The sequence below is a fragment of the Podarcis vaucheri genome, assembly GCF_965113315.1.
Source record: "Podarcis vaucheri genome assembly, chromosome: 5".
In the NCBI taxonomy this organism is placed as follows: Eukaryota; Metazoa; Chordata; class Lepidosauria; order Squamata; family Lacertidae; genus Podarcis; species Podarcis vaucheri.
The window spans coordinates 10,095,538-10,111,047 of NC_138763.1; the positions used below are offsets into that span (position 1 = coordinate 10,095,538).

General features: G+C 45.6%; 1 protein-coding gene across 6 annotated transcripts in view; it reads left to right on the forward strand.

Moving 5' to 3' along the window:
- MCF2L2 (MCF.2 cell line derived transforming sequence-like 2) overlaps positions 1-15,510 on the forward strand; it is a 244,322-nt gene that overhangs the window by 178,305 nt on the left and 50,507 nt on the right. For all 6 annotated transcript variants that reach the window (XM_082223915.1, XM_082223920.1, XM_082223916.1 and 3 more), the window contains 5 exons: positions 3,289-3,414; positions 5,286-5,507; positions 9,389-9,481; positions 10,441-10,519; positions 13,416-13,488. In XM_082223915.1, coding sequence (XP_082080041.1) covers positions 3,289-3,414; positions 5,286-5,507; positions 9,389-9,481; positions 10,441-10,519; positions 13,416-13,488 — 593 coding nt within the window. The remainder of the gene's footprint in view (positions 1-3,288; positions 3,415-5,285; positions 5,508-9,388; positions 9,482-10,440; positions 10,520-13,415; positions 13,489-15,510) is intronic.

A 15,510-nucleotide genomic window follows, 5' to 3' on the forward strand; every position in this document is an offset into this window, starting at 1 on the left:
AATTCCCATCATTCCTGACCACTGGTCCTGTTAGCTAGGGATCATGGGAGTTGTAGGCCAAAACATCTGGAAGGCCGCAGGTTGGGGATACCTGCTTTAGAGGCTGAGCCGAAAGCACTTGCTGAGTAGCTAAAACCACCACTTTTCTTTCTAGCAATGCTATGTCAGGGGGTAGTGCTGCTGCTTCTAACAGACTGGTCCTTGCTGACCTTGGGTGGGTGCAAATACTTCCAGGACAGCTATGCCATGTTTGTTGTGAGATAGAGCTGCCATACGCCTGGAATTTCCTGGACATAACCAGGATTCGTCCGTCGAAATTCGTCAGCGTCAAAAATCGTTGAGAATGTCTGGGAAATGCTGATGACATTGAAATGAATTGAAGGGGCTCTAGCAACAAGGCAAAAAGTATGAGGGGATTAATAACAGATAAACTAATAGAATATGAATTTGCTGAACCAAATTTAAAAGAGATACAAAAATGGGAGACGTGAGGAAGTCAGGAAAATAAGTTAACTAAAGTGGAGAGATTAAGAAAGAGGGAAATTTTGTTTTTCTTTTATATGTGTTTTTTCTTTTCTTTTTCTTTTTTGTGTTTAATGTTTGTATTTTTGTATTTTGTATTTTTGTACTCTTGCATTTTGTATCTGTTTTGCTTTTGTTTTTTGTTTTTTCTAAACTTTTCTACTGATAAAACCTAATAAAATATTATATATATATATATAAAAAGAGAATGTCTGGGAAAATCTCAACAACTTTGCCAAAAAGTTGCCAATAAGCAGAGCCCTGGGTAGTGGATCTGGGGGTCTGCAGTACTTAGCTAATTGGGAATGACTGCTTTAAACCCTTGTTCATGGCCTCACCCTGACTCTGTATTCTCTTCCTCCTTTTCTCTATGGCAGTAAGCTTGCTTGCTCCTGCCTACAGAATTGCAGCAAGGTGGTCTCTGATGGCCGAGCTACAGATTACCTAGGGATGCTGTGAATCGTCTTCAAATACTGTACTTTTATCTTTCTTTTTTTAAACAAACTTCTTTTTTGGGCTTTATAAACAGGGATCGTAGAATGAGAAATGATACAAATAAATAGACCACATCTTCTCGTGCCATTTGTCTATCACAAAAACAACAAATTTGCAGTAATCTCTACAGCATATGGTTCATTATTTGTGGTCATTGTACAAGTTCTTGGTTGGTGGAGTGGTTTAAATAAAAACAATAACAGTAACAAAGGGGAAACAGAACAGAGTTAACATTCAACATTGCATAGCTAAAACACTTAATCAGGAGTTTTTGCGGTTGTGCTTAGATTAAGTATGAGTAAATAGTTTTATCTTTTTTAAACAAAGGATTGCTGCTGTGGGAGACGTATCTGTTTGAGCACAGGAATGGCAGTGGGGTTGGGGTATCTTTAGCCATTTCTCTTGGTTCTTCAGCATATACAGAGAGAGAGAAAAAAAATCAAATTTTCAACAAAAGCATTTGAAACTTTTATTTCCTGCCATCTGTTTGGGAACTAATGTTTGCTCACTAGAATATACAACTGAATCTGAATTTGATTAGTATGCTCAGTAGTGATAAGGAAACCTTCTGCCAATTCATCCCCCACTACTATCTTTTCCCTGTTTATCTATCACAGGGGGCAGCAAGGTTTATCTTGCCTGGGCCAGATCAGTCCCGTGGAGATCCCTCCATGGGCCGGATCGTGTGAGAGAGAGAGCCTGCGGTTTTTTGGCATCTGCGTCTGCGTTTAGCGCAGCGCGCAAGCAGGCGACTCAGTTCAAGGGTGGCTCGTGGGCCAGTCAAACGACCTCCGTGGGCTACTTCCGGCCCATGGGCCTTAGGTTGCCGACCCCTGAACTATCACAACACGTTTTTATCTTTGTTTTAACTGAGGTCTTGTATCTTTTGTTCGGTGGCTTTTGTATATCTGCAAAGCAAATTATTTTAAAATGGAAAAGAAGAACCAGACATATGCACACAAACTGCTTTTCTACCCATAAGGATAAAGAGGAGGAAGCTTTCCTCTTTTCTTTCTTTCTTTGTTTGGGAGTGCATTTTTCATTAGTTTGTATATATTAGTACTGTTAATTGTTTTAAATTTTTTTATGATGTATTTTGTGTTTTGTGAAACTTTGTGTTTTGAACTGCCCCAAGAGCTATGGGCATAGGGCAGTATACAAATGAGTAGAATAAATCGTTTCAGCTCATACTACCTTCTAGTTCACCTCCTGAGTGTGAAAGATGTATTTAAGTTAGTCAGAATAATAGAATCGTAGAATTGGAAGGGACCCTGAGGGCAATATAGTCCAACCCCCTGCTGCGCAGGAATAAAATAGTTTTAGTACTATTGTGCTACACTAACCAGGCAAGCAGAGTCCCTGCTTATTTGCTAGCAGCGTGTTTGATATAAAAATATATATTGGTTGTTATGGTGTTCTTTGTTTCATTTCCCCGAAGGCCATTTGTGCCTCTGTAGCGAAGCATGCATTGCAAATACCTTTCCTACTTAGGGGTATTGTGGTGCTTATAATATCCCATAGAGCAGTGGGAAATGTGAGCAAACATGGACTTACTGAGCTGATGGAGGATGAGACACGAATGTCTTTGTCTTCTCACCTGGCAACCAGCAAATGCGGACTTTTCGTAAACAGGTGAGCACCAGGGTCAGAAAAGGGAGTGGCCTGAACACCAACTTAAAGTGGCATAATAAATTATAGTTTGCTCTCTTGCCCCTGTTGGTGAAATGATGTCCTTTGCAGATCAGACAGATGAATTTAGCGCAATTTACAGGGGGTGCAGCAATTTCATAAGGTTATAAGAAGGGTGGTGCTGGATCTGACTAAGTCTCCCTTTCTGGGGCTTCAGATGCAGTGCTAGCTGTGCCCATTCATCAGACGAGGGTTGGGTCTGTATCCTCAGTAATTTTTCATGGAATATAATGTCAAGATGGCAGAAGATGACCCTGACCCAAGTGGTCATTTATTTTAGCGTACATATACCCTCTTGATTGTACCGGCTTGCCAAACGGCAAGGAGAATCTTAGCACTCATCTGCACCCCTGGATTTCTGATCCAGTGCAGAAACACGAGATTTTCCTCGTCGTTCAAGCTGGAAAATCAAACTTGACAAGCGGCTATACTAAGGTAAATTCCACTTCAGCGAGTGGTTGCTTTGAATGCACTCAACCTTCTGCCACAAATCTGTGCCTAAAGATGTTTCTGTGACGGGAAATGTTAAAGAGGTCCCCTCGGGCATAACCAGTCTGTCTTTTGTATCCATTTCAAAAACAGGAAATGTTGAAATGCAGCAAGAATTCAGAAGGCACAGCTGAACTGGAGGAAGCTCTAGCCACCGTGATTGATATCATCAAGTCGGCGAATGACTCCATGCATCAGATAGCAATTACAGGTTATGAGGTGTGTCTTTTAGCCAACGTAGAGTATCCTATAGATCAACGGCTTTCAAACCCTACTGTTCTTTGCAAGCTTGTTGGTTTCCTCCATGGCAAGATAAATCTCTAGGGCCCCAAATCAGAGCTGCCTAACCTTTGACTCCAGACCCCAGATGTTGCTAGACTACAGCTGGTAGCATCCCTGACTATTGATCAGACTATTGATCAGGCCCCTGGCAGTGCGATCCCAGTGGGGTGCCATCGTGGCTGCCCCCTGCCCCCAGGCGGCATGCCCCGCCCTAGGACACTGGCAAGGCCCCTGTGGGCGGCACGCCAAGCCCCTGGGATGCGCACTAGCCCTGCCCCCACCTGCTCTTTGGCCCCCCCCCCCCGGTGCTGAAGCATGAAGCTCCGCCACTGGTCGGAGGGCCACAACATCTGGAGGGTCAACTCTACCCTACCCTAAATAAGCTTTGAACAGGATATCTGAAATGCCGCCTCGTCTCGTACAAACTTTCATACCCTCCTAGGGCTTCATTAAATGCTCAGCATCCCAGCAACTTTGAGGATCAGGTGGGTGTATATACAGAACATGCCTTTTCTGTCGTCTCACCCAGACCTTGGCATTATTGTTTCTGGGTGCTTGCCTGCTTGCCTTCCGGAGAGTGCAAACATGAGAACGGGCCTTTTCTACAGGGGCTCCCCGTTTGTGGAATGCTGTTCTCCAGGAGGTTCGGCTGGCGCTTTCATTATACACCTTTAGGCACCAGCCAAACAGTTCCTCTTTAACCAGGCCTTTGGCTGCTCAACATCCTCCACCCCTTTTAAATGTGCTTGTGCGAGAGGGTTATAGGAGGGGGTTATTGATTTGTTTGCTGCTCTTATTTTTATCATGTATTTGGTGTTTTCATGTTGAATATTAGTGTTGTGAACCGCCCTGAGATTTTCAGATGAGGGTCAGTATACAAATTTTATAAATAATAACATAATAATAAAATAAATTTAAAAATTGTCCAGTAGCACCTTAGAGACCAACTAAGTTTGTTCTGGGTACCAGCTTTTGTGTGCATGCACTTTTTAATAATAATAAAGTATTAAGGTATTTCCATTTTAAATAGCACAATTTGATTAAGCCAATCGTTTAATTTTAAGTCATTTGTATGATAGCTCTTTTACTTCTTTGGAAAGCAGACCCCCATCATTATTAAAAAGCTGCTGCCCTTTTGCTTTTTAACCCTTCTACCCAGTACAAGGCCAACCCAACTCAGTATGTTCTTCAAGCTATGCAGTATGAATTCCGTGTTTGTAGGCAGTCGTCTAAGTGCCCCAGGTACTTTGATGTCAGCAGTGTGTCAAATCAACTCAACATTCCACTTATGCTGGCTGACAAAACAGGAAGTGATTTCCGTCAGAGGGATTATGACCCGGGGGATAATTAGAAAGTGGAACCTTTTTTCTTGGTGGTGGGGGTGTGCAGGGGTGGAGGAAGGGGTGTGTGGTGGGGGCAGACTGCCCTGGGTGTGTCTTCGCTGAGGGGTGTGACATTTGGCAGTTGTGGGTGGGCAACGCGCTGAATGTCCACCATCGACGGCTCGTTACACCCCCGGCTGCAAAGCGTGTGCGCCACTCTGTGCACCCAAGCGGCTATCCCACGCCTGGGAGGGCACCCTCTGTGCCCTGCCCCTGCCCCCCTTGGGATCACACCTGCCCTGGGCAGCTCGGGCATATGCTCTACCACTGGGTGTGTGGAGTTTGAATATAAACAACAAAGACTCATCGGGCACCTCAGAGGCTAACAGATGTATTAAGGCATATGTTTTCATGGACGATAGCTATTTAGTCAACTGACTTATGGGTTAGCATCTTCCTTCGTACAATTCTTCCCTCTTTCAATAGGGAGATGTGCACGAGCTTGGGAAACTGCTCCTGCAAGGCTCCTTCAACGTTTGGACAGACCACAAGAAAGGTCACAGCAAAGTGAAAGATTTAGCCAGGTTCAAGCCAATGCAAAGGCACCTCTTTCTCTATGCAAAGATCCTGCTGTTCTGCAAGAAGCGCGAAGAGAATACCGATGGCCACGAGAAGTCTCCTTCGTACAGCTTCAAAAATTCTCTAAAGGTAAGTGGTTTGTCGTGGTTGAAAGCGGTGTGGAAATCTGCAAGCCACCAACTGTTTTAAAGCACACATCTGCAATACCACTGGGATCTCGGAAGGTGCGTTCTACCTTGGTTATTCTAATGGCATCACTGGCACTGATCAGCAGCAGCTCTTAAGGGTTTCAGACAGGGGTTAATTCCAGGGACTGCGGGGAGACAGCAGAGTTGAACCTGCAAAGTTCTGCATGCGAAACAGATGCCCTACCACTGAGCCTACCAATATGGCCTGGAATAAACTTGTGCCTGCCTGCTGCCTGTAGAGAGCTGTAGATGGGAGGAATACTGTTATGTACTGAGCTTGGGTCCTAGAACAATAGGCAGGTAGGATCCTAGAATGCAACAACCGATTGGACTGCAGGAGCAGCCCAATCAGGCTCCAGTAGGGAAGCAGAATCAGCCAATCACACGAGACCTATTGTGTAAATAATGTATATAAAGCCAGTGGTTTGGGGGGAAACTCATTCACTGTTCTGACGAGCTGCAATAAAGAGCATGAAATCACTACACGACTCTTGAGTATATTTCAAATACCCTCACCTTTTTTGGAGGAGAGTACTGGAGACTTGTTCCCCGACTTACATTCTTGTGTCAGGCAGCTGTTGAAAGAGCAGAGCCAGTTTTGAAAAATGCAAGTTGTCCAATATTAGGAAGTAGTTTCATTTGTTGTTGTTTAGTCGTTTAGTCGTGTCCAACTCTTCGTGACCCCCTGGACCAGAGCACGCCAGGCACTCCTGTCTTCCACTGCCTCCCGCAGTTTGGTCAAACCCATGCTGGTAGCTTCGAGAACACTGTCCAACCATCTTGTCCTCTGTCATCCCCTTCTCCTTGTGCCCTCCATCTTTCCCAACATCAGGGTCTTTCCCAGGGAGTCTTCTCTTCTCATGAGGTGGCCAAAGTCTTGGAGCCTCAGCTTCAGGATCTGTCCTTCCAGTGAGCACTCAGGGCTGATTTCCTTCAGAATTGATAGGTTTGATCTCCTTGCAGTCCACGGGACTCTCAAGAGTCTCCTCCAGCACCAAAATTCGAAAGCATCAATTCTTTGGCGATCAGCCTTCTTTATGGTCCAGCTCTCACTTCCATACATCACTACTGGGAAAACCATAGCTTTAACTATACGGACCTTTGTTGGCAAGGTGATGTCTCTGCTTTTTAAGATGATGTCTAGGTTTGTCATTGATGAGCCCCTTATCCTAAAAAGGGATGCCCCTAGGTTGCAACCTAATACCTCTGGGTCCCGAGAGGGCTTCTTCAGGAGGGGATGTACTACGTCTCCTTCAAAGCAGTTGGAACCATTCCCTCTCAGAATGCAGCAGTCATCCCTCCAGCCAACCCCCCTCTTCGAGATTATGCAAGCCAAGATGTGCAGGGGTTGGCAAGGTCTGGTCTGCTGAATCCTGCAAGTATTCTGCCCGCATCAGCAGGCTATACGAGAACTCAAACTGATCCCACAAGATGTAACTAAACAGAACTCTAGGGATAGTGCCAGGATTTGCATTAACTGCAGTGTCATTCATGCCAACCAAAGTGAAACTTTCTTTGCCCCGGGGCAAAAGAAAAGTGCTCAGACATGGCACTTTAAATCATGGATGTGAGTCTAGAAATGCTACACAAAAAAGTCTCTGGCAATAGGGCACACAGCTTGTGGGTGGGTGTGCAGGGCAAGTTGCCTGGCATAGACAGCTCTGTCCTTCAACACCTTGCCGTTCCTTTCTGCCGCCCAGCATCTTCCACCTGAGGCAGCTTTCTCACTCGGCCAAACAGTAGGACCGGCCCAGGGAGGGTCATTAGAGCCTTTGAGCTCCAGGGCTACTGAAGCCCTACCTCTTTATACACGGGTGGCGCTGTGGACTAAACCACAGAGCCTAGGGCTTGCCAATCAGAAGGCAGGCGGTTTGAATCCCTGCAACGGGGTGAGCTCACATTGCTCGGTCCCTGCTCCTGCCCACCTAGCAGTTCGAAAGCACGTCAAAGTGCAAATAGATAAATAGGTACCTTCCAGCGGGAAGGTAAACGGCATTTCTGTGCGCTGCTCTGGTTTGGCATAAGCAGCTTAGTCATGCTGGCCATATGACCCGGAAGCTGTACGTCGGCTCCCTTGGTCAATAAATTGAGATGAGTGCCACAACCCCAGAGTCATCTGCGACTGGACCTAACGGTCAGGGGTCCCTTTACCTTTTTACATCTTTAGGGACCACCCTTTTTATGATTATAAAGTGTTTAAAACTGTTTTTAATGTTGTGTTTTAATTGCTGTAACCCACCCCAAGAGCTTAGATTGAAGGGCAGGTAATACAATCAGTTAAAACAATAGCAACGGTGACAACTAAATTTGTCTTGCAAACTCTACATAGTCAAGGAGGATAATTCTGCATCTTTCTTGTTTTAGAACTGATTTTACCATTGTGTTTCCACGCTTGCCTTTGGGTTGCTGTTTTGTTTTTTTATCGGAGTGAGGGAAACTGTACAACTTCTGCCTTCACATCGAAGGAGAAGGGGGATTGTACACTGTAAACAAAAGAAGCAGCAATTTCAGCTTTGTTTTCACTGTTGCTTGTATCATTTCAGCGTCACTTCTTGTGTAAGACTTTCGGTAATACAGCAGGCTCTGCCTGCTTTTGAAGTATTTTCTTGGCCCCAGGAGAAAAAATCCAGTTTCGTAAACAGTCTGACCTGCTAAGCTAAGATTTGAGGCATGATCCACCATGCACTTGCCTGTGATCAGACCTTTTGTAGATCCCCATCGTTCAACCCGGACACTGAGGTCCAGCGCCGAGGGCCTTCTGGCAGTTCCCTCCCAGCGAGATGCGAGGTTACAAGAAACCAGGCAGAGGGCCTTCTTGGTAATGGCTCCCGCCCTGTGGAACGCCCTCCCATCAGATGTCAAAGAAATAAACAACTATCTGACATTTAGAAGACATCTGAAGGCAGCCCTGTTTAGGGAAGTTTTTAATGACGGATGTTTTAATGTATTTTTAATCTTTTGTTGGAAGCCGCCCAGAGTGGCTGGGGAAACCCAGCCAGATGGGTGGGGTATAAATAATAAATTATTATATCATGTTGATGATTATTTAGATTTATATACCACCTTTATCTTCCAAGGAGATCAAGATGGCACACATGGTTCTCTTCCTCCCCATTTCATCCTCACAACAGTTTATATATAAACTGAGGCAATGATTCACAGTCTCTGTGTGAGTAGGCTTGGTTATTGTGGAGTCAACAGGCCTGGCACATTCATAGAATTGTAGAGCTGGAAGGGACCACAAGGTCCTGTCTAGTCCAACCCCTACAATGCAGGAATCTCTTTGCCCAACCCATGACCCTGAAATTAGAGTCTCCTGCTCTATCAGCTGAGCTATTATGTTTGCGCTCTTATCTTGCCTTTTTATCTTGTGAACTGCCCTCAGATCATGTGATGAAGGGCAGTACAGTGCTACCTCGGGGTGCGAACGGGATCCGTTCCGGAGCTCCGTTCGCATCCTGAACAGAACGTAAGATGCGACAGTGCGTCTGCACGTGCGCGGGTCGCATTTCGCCGCTTTCGCGCATGACGTTGTTTTGACCGTCTGCGCATGCGTGAGCGGCGAAACCTGGAAGTAACGTACTCCGTTACATCCGGGTCGCCGTGGAGCGCAACCTGAAAATATTTATCCTGAAGCGTATTTATCCCGAGGTATGACTGTATATAAATCTTAATAATAATAACAACAATAACAACAAATGCATGTTGTACTGGTTTCATGTGCTCTGTTATATGAACTAAAAAGGGTTAGGGAAGGCAATATCATTCTATACTGTGGAGGCAAAATATTGTGTTCTACATTCAAGGTTCTCTTTTCAACAGATGAGCACGGTTGGTATTACTGAAAATGTCAAAGGCGATAACAAGAAATTTGAGATCTGGTACAATGGCAGAGAAGAAGTCTATATTATTCAGGTACTGTAAGCCATGCTTTTTCTGATCTCCCCCTGCCTTTCCTCTAATCTACTCCCAGATATTATTAATTCCACCGGTGTGATAGTTGGGCAGGTGTGGAGATGACAGAGGGAAAGAGAACCTGGTGGGAGTCACACATGGCTCCCAAGACATAAAACATGTCTCAAAAGAGCATGAGCCGAGCTGTTCCTAGCTAAGATCTCCACAGCTGCAAATTCACTAGACAGTGTTAAGTAAGCCACTATTCGCTTAGGGTTAAATGGCACACTCCGTCCCCACCATATGCCTTTTAATTCATTTACTTATTTATTATTGCCTTTATATCCCACCTGTCCTCTGAGGAGCTAAAGGTGGTGAACTAAGCTCTCCTTATCATCACAACAACCTGCGAGGAAGCTAGGCCAGACTGAGAGACAGTTGCTGTCCCAGGATACCTCAGGGAACTTCAAGGCTGTGGACTCTTGTCTCCTAGGGCTCAGTCCAGCTTCCCCCTCACAAATTCTCCCTGCTCCACACACCAGTTGCCTTGCTCCTAGCTGTCTGTGATGGAACATGCTCATTTACCCCATGCTTCAGGTAGGCTTTTAAAAAAAACATTCCCCAGGTGCCCGAATATTCATCCAGCCGGATTTTCATCCAGCACATTTTCTTTTTTAAAAAAACAGCAACACACAATATTCTCCTTCCTCACTGAAACACTGCTCCAAGCCAAAAGAGGGGTGGGGTTAGCTTCACCACCAAACCTTTTGCCTACAGAAATCATTTTTTGAGGACAGATGTCATCAATAGAAAGGGAAGGAATCGTATATTGTGGATGCAGATTTCCTGGTGGAGGAATACTCTCATGATCTGAAAGACGGCATATGGCAGCGCAGATGAATTCACATGAACTATTCAAGGCTATTCAAGGTGACTGCCTGGATCACTTGATTTACATCTGTCCTTTTATTCTCCCCTAGGCTGCTTCCGTGGAGCTGAAGAACACCTGGGTTTCTGAGATTAGAAAGGTCCTGACGGGACAACTGGAAGCTTGCAGAGGTAGGGCACTGCGGAGAGAATGGTTTGATATGTGTGCGTCACAGCTGTATACCCCATCCCTCCCTTTTCCGAGGGCTTAATATTTCCCAAACTGTGTGTCACAATTGTTCATGCAATGAACAATAAATTAATTATATTTTTATAGGTCCTTTTGAGCTCACAGATCCACCCACTGCTGTGCCTGCCCACTGTGTCTCTGTATGAGTCACTGTTCTGACCTTGCCTTCACCTAATCTGGCTCCTTGGGGAGGTTTGTTTTGCTGCAGCTCTGCCTTGATCAGCTCATTTAATCTCTCCTGAATTTCCATCAATCTCAACCCGTAGTTTTGCCAGGTGGGGCTGATGGGAGTTGTAGTCCGAAATGTCTGGAGGGCACCAAAGTTGGCGCAGGCTGGGTTAAAGCTGTGTGCTGGATGCTTCCTAGGAACGACACAGCTCTGACACTTGCTGTTGACATTATGGACACCTTCTGCATTTATACCATCGTGAGTGTGCACACACTATGCATTTGAATCCTATGGCCTCCCCCTAAGAATCCTGGGAACTGTAGTATACCCCCCAGGATTCTTTGGGAGAAGCGATAATGCTTCTCACATATGGTGTGTTTGGCATTATTGAAAATGTCAAAGGCGATAACAAAAAATTTGAGATCTGGTACAATGGCAGAGAAGAAGTCTATATTATTCAGATACTGTAAGCCATGCTTTTTCTGATCTCCACCTGCCTTTCCTCTAATCTACTCCCAGATATTATTAATTCCACTGGTTGGCCCTCAGCTATCAAAAGAGCAGGAAACATGGACATTGTGGAAGGGGCTGTAAGTCGGGCTTTCTTGCAGAGCATCCCAGCTGTGCTTTGCTCCTGAGAAACTATTTTACAGTGGGTGGGAGGGGAAGCATGTGAGGACAAAGTGATTCCTGTCCCTCTCTTCTTGCGACAAATCACTCAACTGACATTGAGCCAGGTGACGTTGGAGGATACCTCTGCCAGATACAACTCATATGCCTGGAAGCGAGCATCCCTGTCCTTCAGGTACACCCATATCCTTTGTCACTGGATTTCCATCCAGGGTGTAACATTCGAATCCTGCCTATGCACATAAAATCCGGTGCACAGAGATCTAGGTCACACAGTCATGAATGGAATCCAGCAATTGGCCACATGATCTGGGCCTACGCGTATTGCGTTTTACATGTGTAGGTAATATGAACTGTAACCTGCATTCGGCGTCTGAAGATGCCACAGGCAAGACAGGCATGTTCACAGATGAAAAAAGGAAGAGCTTATTTGCACATCGCATATTAAAACTATGTGATTCACACCATTCTGGTAGCCGCCAGCAAAGGGTGGCTTTAAAAGTGGGTTAGACAGATTCACGGTCATCAGCGGCGACTCACTGTGATGGCTGTGCCTTTGCTGTAATCGTTGCATGTCGTATTCTCTAATGCAAACGAAGATATATCTCAGTGCAACCATGTTAAGCGGTTTGAAGATGAAAGTGAATAAAAACAATGTTCCAAAAAACTTCAAACCTGCAGGCAAACAGGAAGGGGGGATTAAAAATACATTAAAGCATCGGTCATTAAAAACTTCCCTAAGCAGGGCTGCCTTCAGATGTCTTCTAAAAGTCAGATAGTTGTTTATTTCCTTGACATCTGATGGGACGGCAGACACTACTACTGAGAAGGCCCTCTGCCTGGTTCCCTGTAACTTGGCTTCTCGCAGTGAGGGAACTGCCAGAAGGCCCTCGGCGCTGGACCTCAGTGTCCAGGCTGAACAATGGGGGTGGAGACGCTCCTTCAGGTATACAGGACCGAGGCTGTTTAGGGCTTTAAAGGTCAGCACCAACACTTTGAATTGTGCTCGGAAACGTACTGGGAGCCAGTGTAGGTTTTTCAAGACCGGTGTTATGTGGTCTCGGCGGCCGCTCCCAGTCACCAGTCTAGCTGCCACATTCTGGATTAGTTGTAGTTTCCGGGTCACCTTCAAAGGTAGCCCCACGTAGAGCGCATTGCAGCAGTCCAAGCAAGAGATAACCAGAGCATGCACCACTCTAGCAAGATAGTCCAGCAAAATGCTTTTCATTTGGCAGATGGAGGGCACAGTCCCCTGCCCTTCTGCACCCACCACCTGAGGCACGTGGCCCAATGAGGTTCATGATTCATCCGGCCCTGTTAGCTCAAGAACCTGGGCATGGTGTTCATATCTGCCTGGTTCACACATACTACTAAAACTGTGGGCTATTGTTAAGTGTGAACCCTGCCCAATAGCTTAACTCTGGTTAACTCTCTGGTGATCTGAAGCCATGGGCTGTTTCTGGCTTAGAAACCTTGGTTTGTTTTAACCACGGCCTGATGTTGCATGTGAACACAGCACCCTTCATTAACCATGGTTTGCTTGGTCACCTGGCCATGAAGTCACCTGACCGGCTCGAAGACAAACTTTGGAAAGCTATGCTATGATTGGATTGGTTTGATTGCCTGTTGGGCAACTCATAGTTAACTTGTAGTATGTGTGATCTAGGTCACTCTCTTTATGCTTGTGCACAACAAATCACATAGGGCGGCACTTAATAATAATTTTTATTTTTTATACCCCGCCCATCTGGCTGGTTTCCCCCAGTCACTCTGGGCGGCTTCCAGCACATATGAAATCATAGGAAAGCACATTTAAAACTTCCCGATACAGGGCTGCCTTCAGATGTCTTCTAAAAGTTGTGTATTTCCTCATCTCTTTGACATCTGATGGGAGGGTGTTCCACAGGGAGGACTCAGAGTGAACTTATTAAAATTAATAGACCTAACTTAGTCATGGTCATTAATTTCAGTGGGTCTATGCTGAGTAAAACTTCGTTGAAAGCTGCACAAATCCAACCTTTCCGTGTTTTCTTTAACAGAGGCAAGCCAACTACACCAAAGAATCACCGAGAGTGTGTACCATGCACCCATGAATTCATTCAGCTCCTCCAGGTAATTGCTATCTAGGATGCTATTTTATAGTACAGTGGTACCTTGGGTTACATATGCTTCAGGTTACATACGCTTCAGGTTACAGACTCCGCTAACCCAGAAATAGTACCTCGGGTTAAGAACTTTGCTTCAGGATGAGAACAGAAATCGTGTTCTAGCGGCGCGGCAGCAGGAGGCCCCATTAGCTAAAGTGGTGCTTCAGGTTAAGAACAGTTTCAGGTTAAGAACGGACCTCCAGAACAAATTAAGTACTTAACCCGAGGTACCACTGTATGCTGTTTCATTTTTGAAAGTACATGGGAGCCATACAATCCAGCTTCACTGCAGAGCATACCAGATACACATACATACATAATGTTAGGGTGGCGCTGTGGTCCAAACCACCGAGCCAAGGGTTTGTCGATCAGAAGGTCGGCGGTTCGAATCCCCGTGACGGGGTGAGCTCCCATTGTTCAGTCCCTGCTCCTGCCAACCTAGCAGTTTGAAAGCACATCAAAGTGCAAGTAGATAATTAGGTACCGCTCCGGCGGGAAGGTAAATGGCGTTTCCGTGCGCTGCTCTGGTTTCGCCAGAAGCTGTTTAGTCATGCTGGACACATGACCCGGAAAAACTGTCTGCGGACAAACGTCACCTCCCTCGGCCAGTAAAGCGAGATGAGTGCCACAACCCCAGAGTCGTTCGCGACTGGACTTAATGGTCAAGGGTCCTTTACCTTTACCTTTTTATGCCACCTTTCCACAGTTCAAACCATGCTCAAGGCTGCATACAACATGGGGGAGGAGGTTTATTGGTTTGTTGTTGTTTATATTATGTATTTTGTGGTTTTATATTGTATTTTAATGTTTTGGACCACCCTGAGATCTACAGATGAAGGGCCGTATACAAATTTAATAACAAATACATAAATATATAAATGCATAAATAAAAAAATACGGAACTGCAATGTGACAAAAAGTCATGCCGTAGTAATAATAATATAAATAAATAAATAAAAAGTACACAAACTGAACAATTTTCACATAAATCACAAGAGCTGAAATACAGATACAAAAAACCACCACCAGCAGCAGCCGCAACTCTCCCCGCAACAACACCCAAACAAAAGCATCTTTAGCAGCAGCCTCAGGTTTTGTAGGTGGAGTCAGTCCTTCCTCCTGAGCCAAGTGGAACAAGACCTGCAAGGCAAGGGGCAGTTCTTCCAGGACTCACAGCCAAGATATAACTAGGACTGCAGGAGAATAGCACCTTGGGTGGGGCCGCTTTGCATCTCAAATTGCTTCACACCTAGAGGCTCATGGAATATACTGAAAACCAGGAAGCCTGATTAAATTGATTAGCAACCTGGTGTTCTGTGGGAGCCTGTTGCCATCTCCTCGTCCTGCTTGCTCAATCCCATCTGCCCACTATTGCTAAACTGTTCCTCACACAGTGCAGGAACCTTTCCTCTGGTGCCTCTGGTGTTCCCGGCTTATTGCTCGATATATTCTGGAGTCATTGCCTGATTCCTCCCTTCTTTGCTCATGTACAGTGGTACCTTGGTTTACGAACTTAATCTGTTCCGGAAGTCCGTTCTTAAACCAAAGCGTTCTTAAACCAAGCTCTGCTTTCCCATAGCAGCGAGGGATTCAATTTACAAATGGAACACACTCAACAGGAAACGGAACATGTTCTGCTTCCAAGGCAAAGTTCAAAGACCAAAACACCTACTTCCAGCTTTGCAGCGTTCTTAATCCAAGTTGTTCATAAACCAAGCTGTTCTTAAACCAAGGTACCACTGTATCTGCTAGGGGCTCTTTCAGAACGCCACCTATCTCAGCCTCCACTCGCTGCCCCTTTCCCCAGTAGTCACTTCTGTTAGATCCCAGTTAGATGCTGGTGGCGCGCTCGGTGGCTGTGCTGGAGCAGCTGGAGGGCAAGCTGCGTGCCCGTGTCCAGCACTCTGCGTGCGCGACCTGCCTGCCAACCTGGCCTCGGGCGATGAGCTGCAGCACCTGGGGGTATTTAGGAGGATATAACACTAGG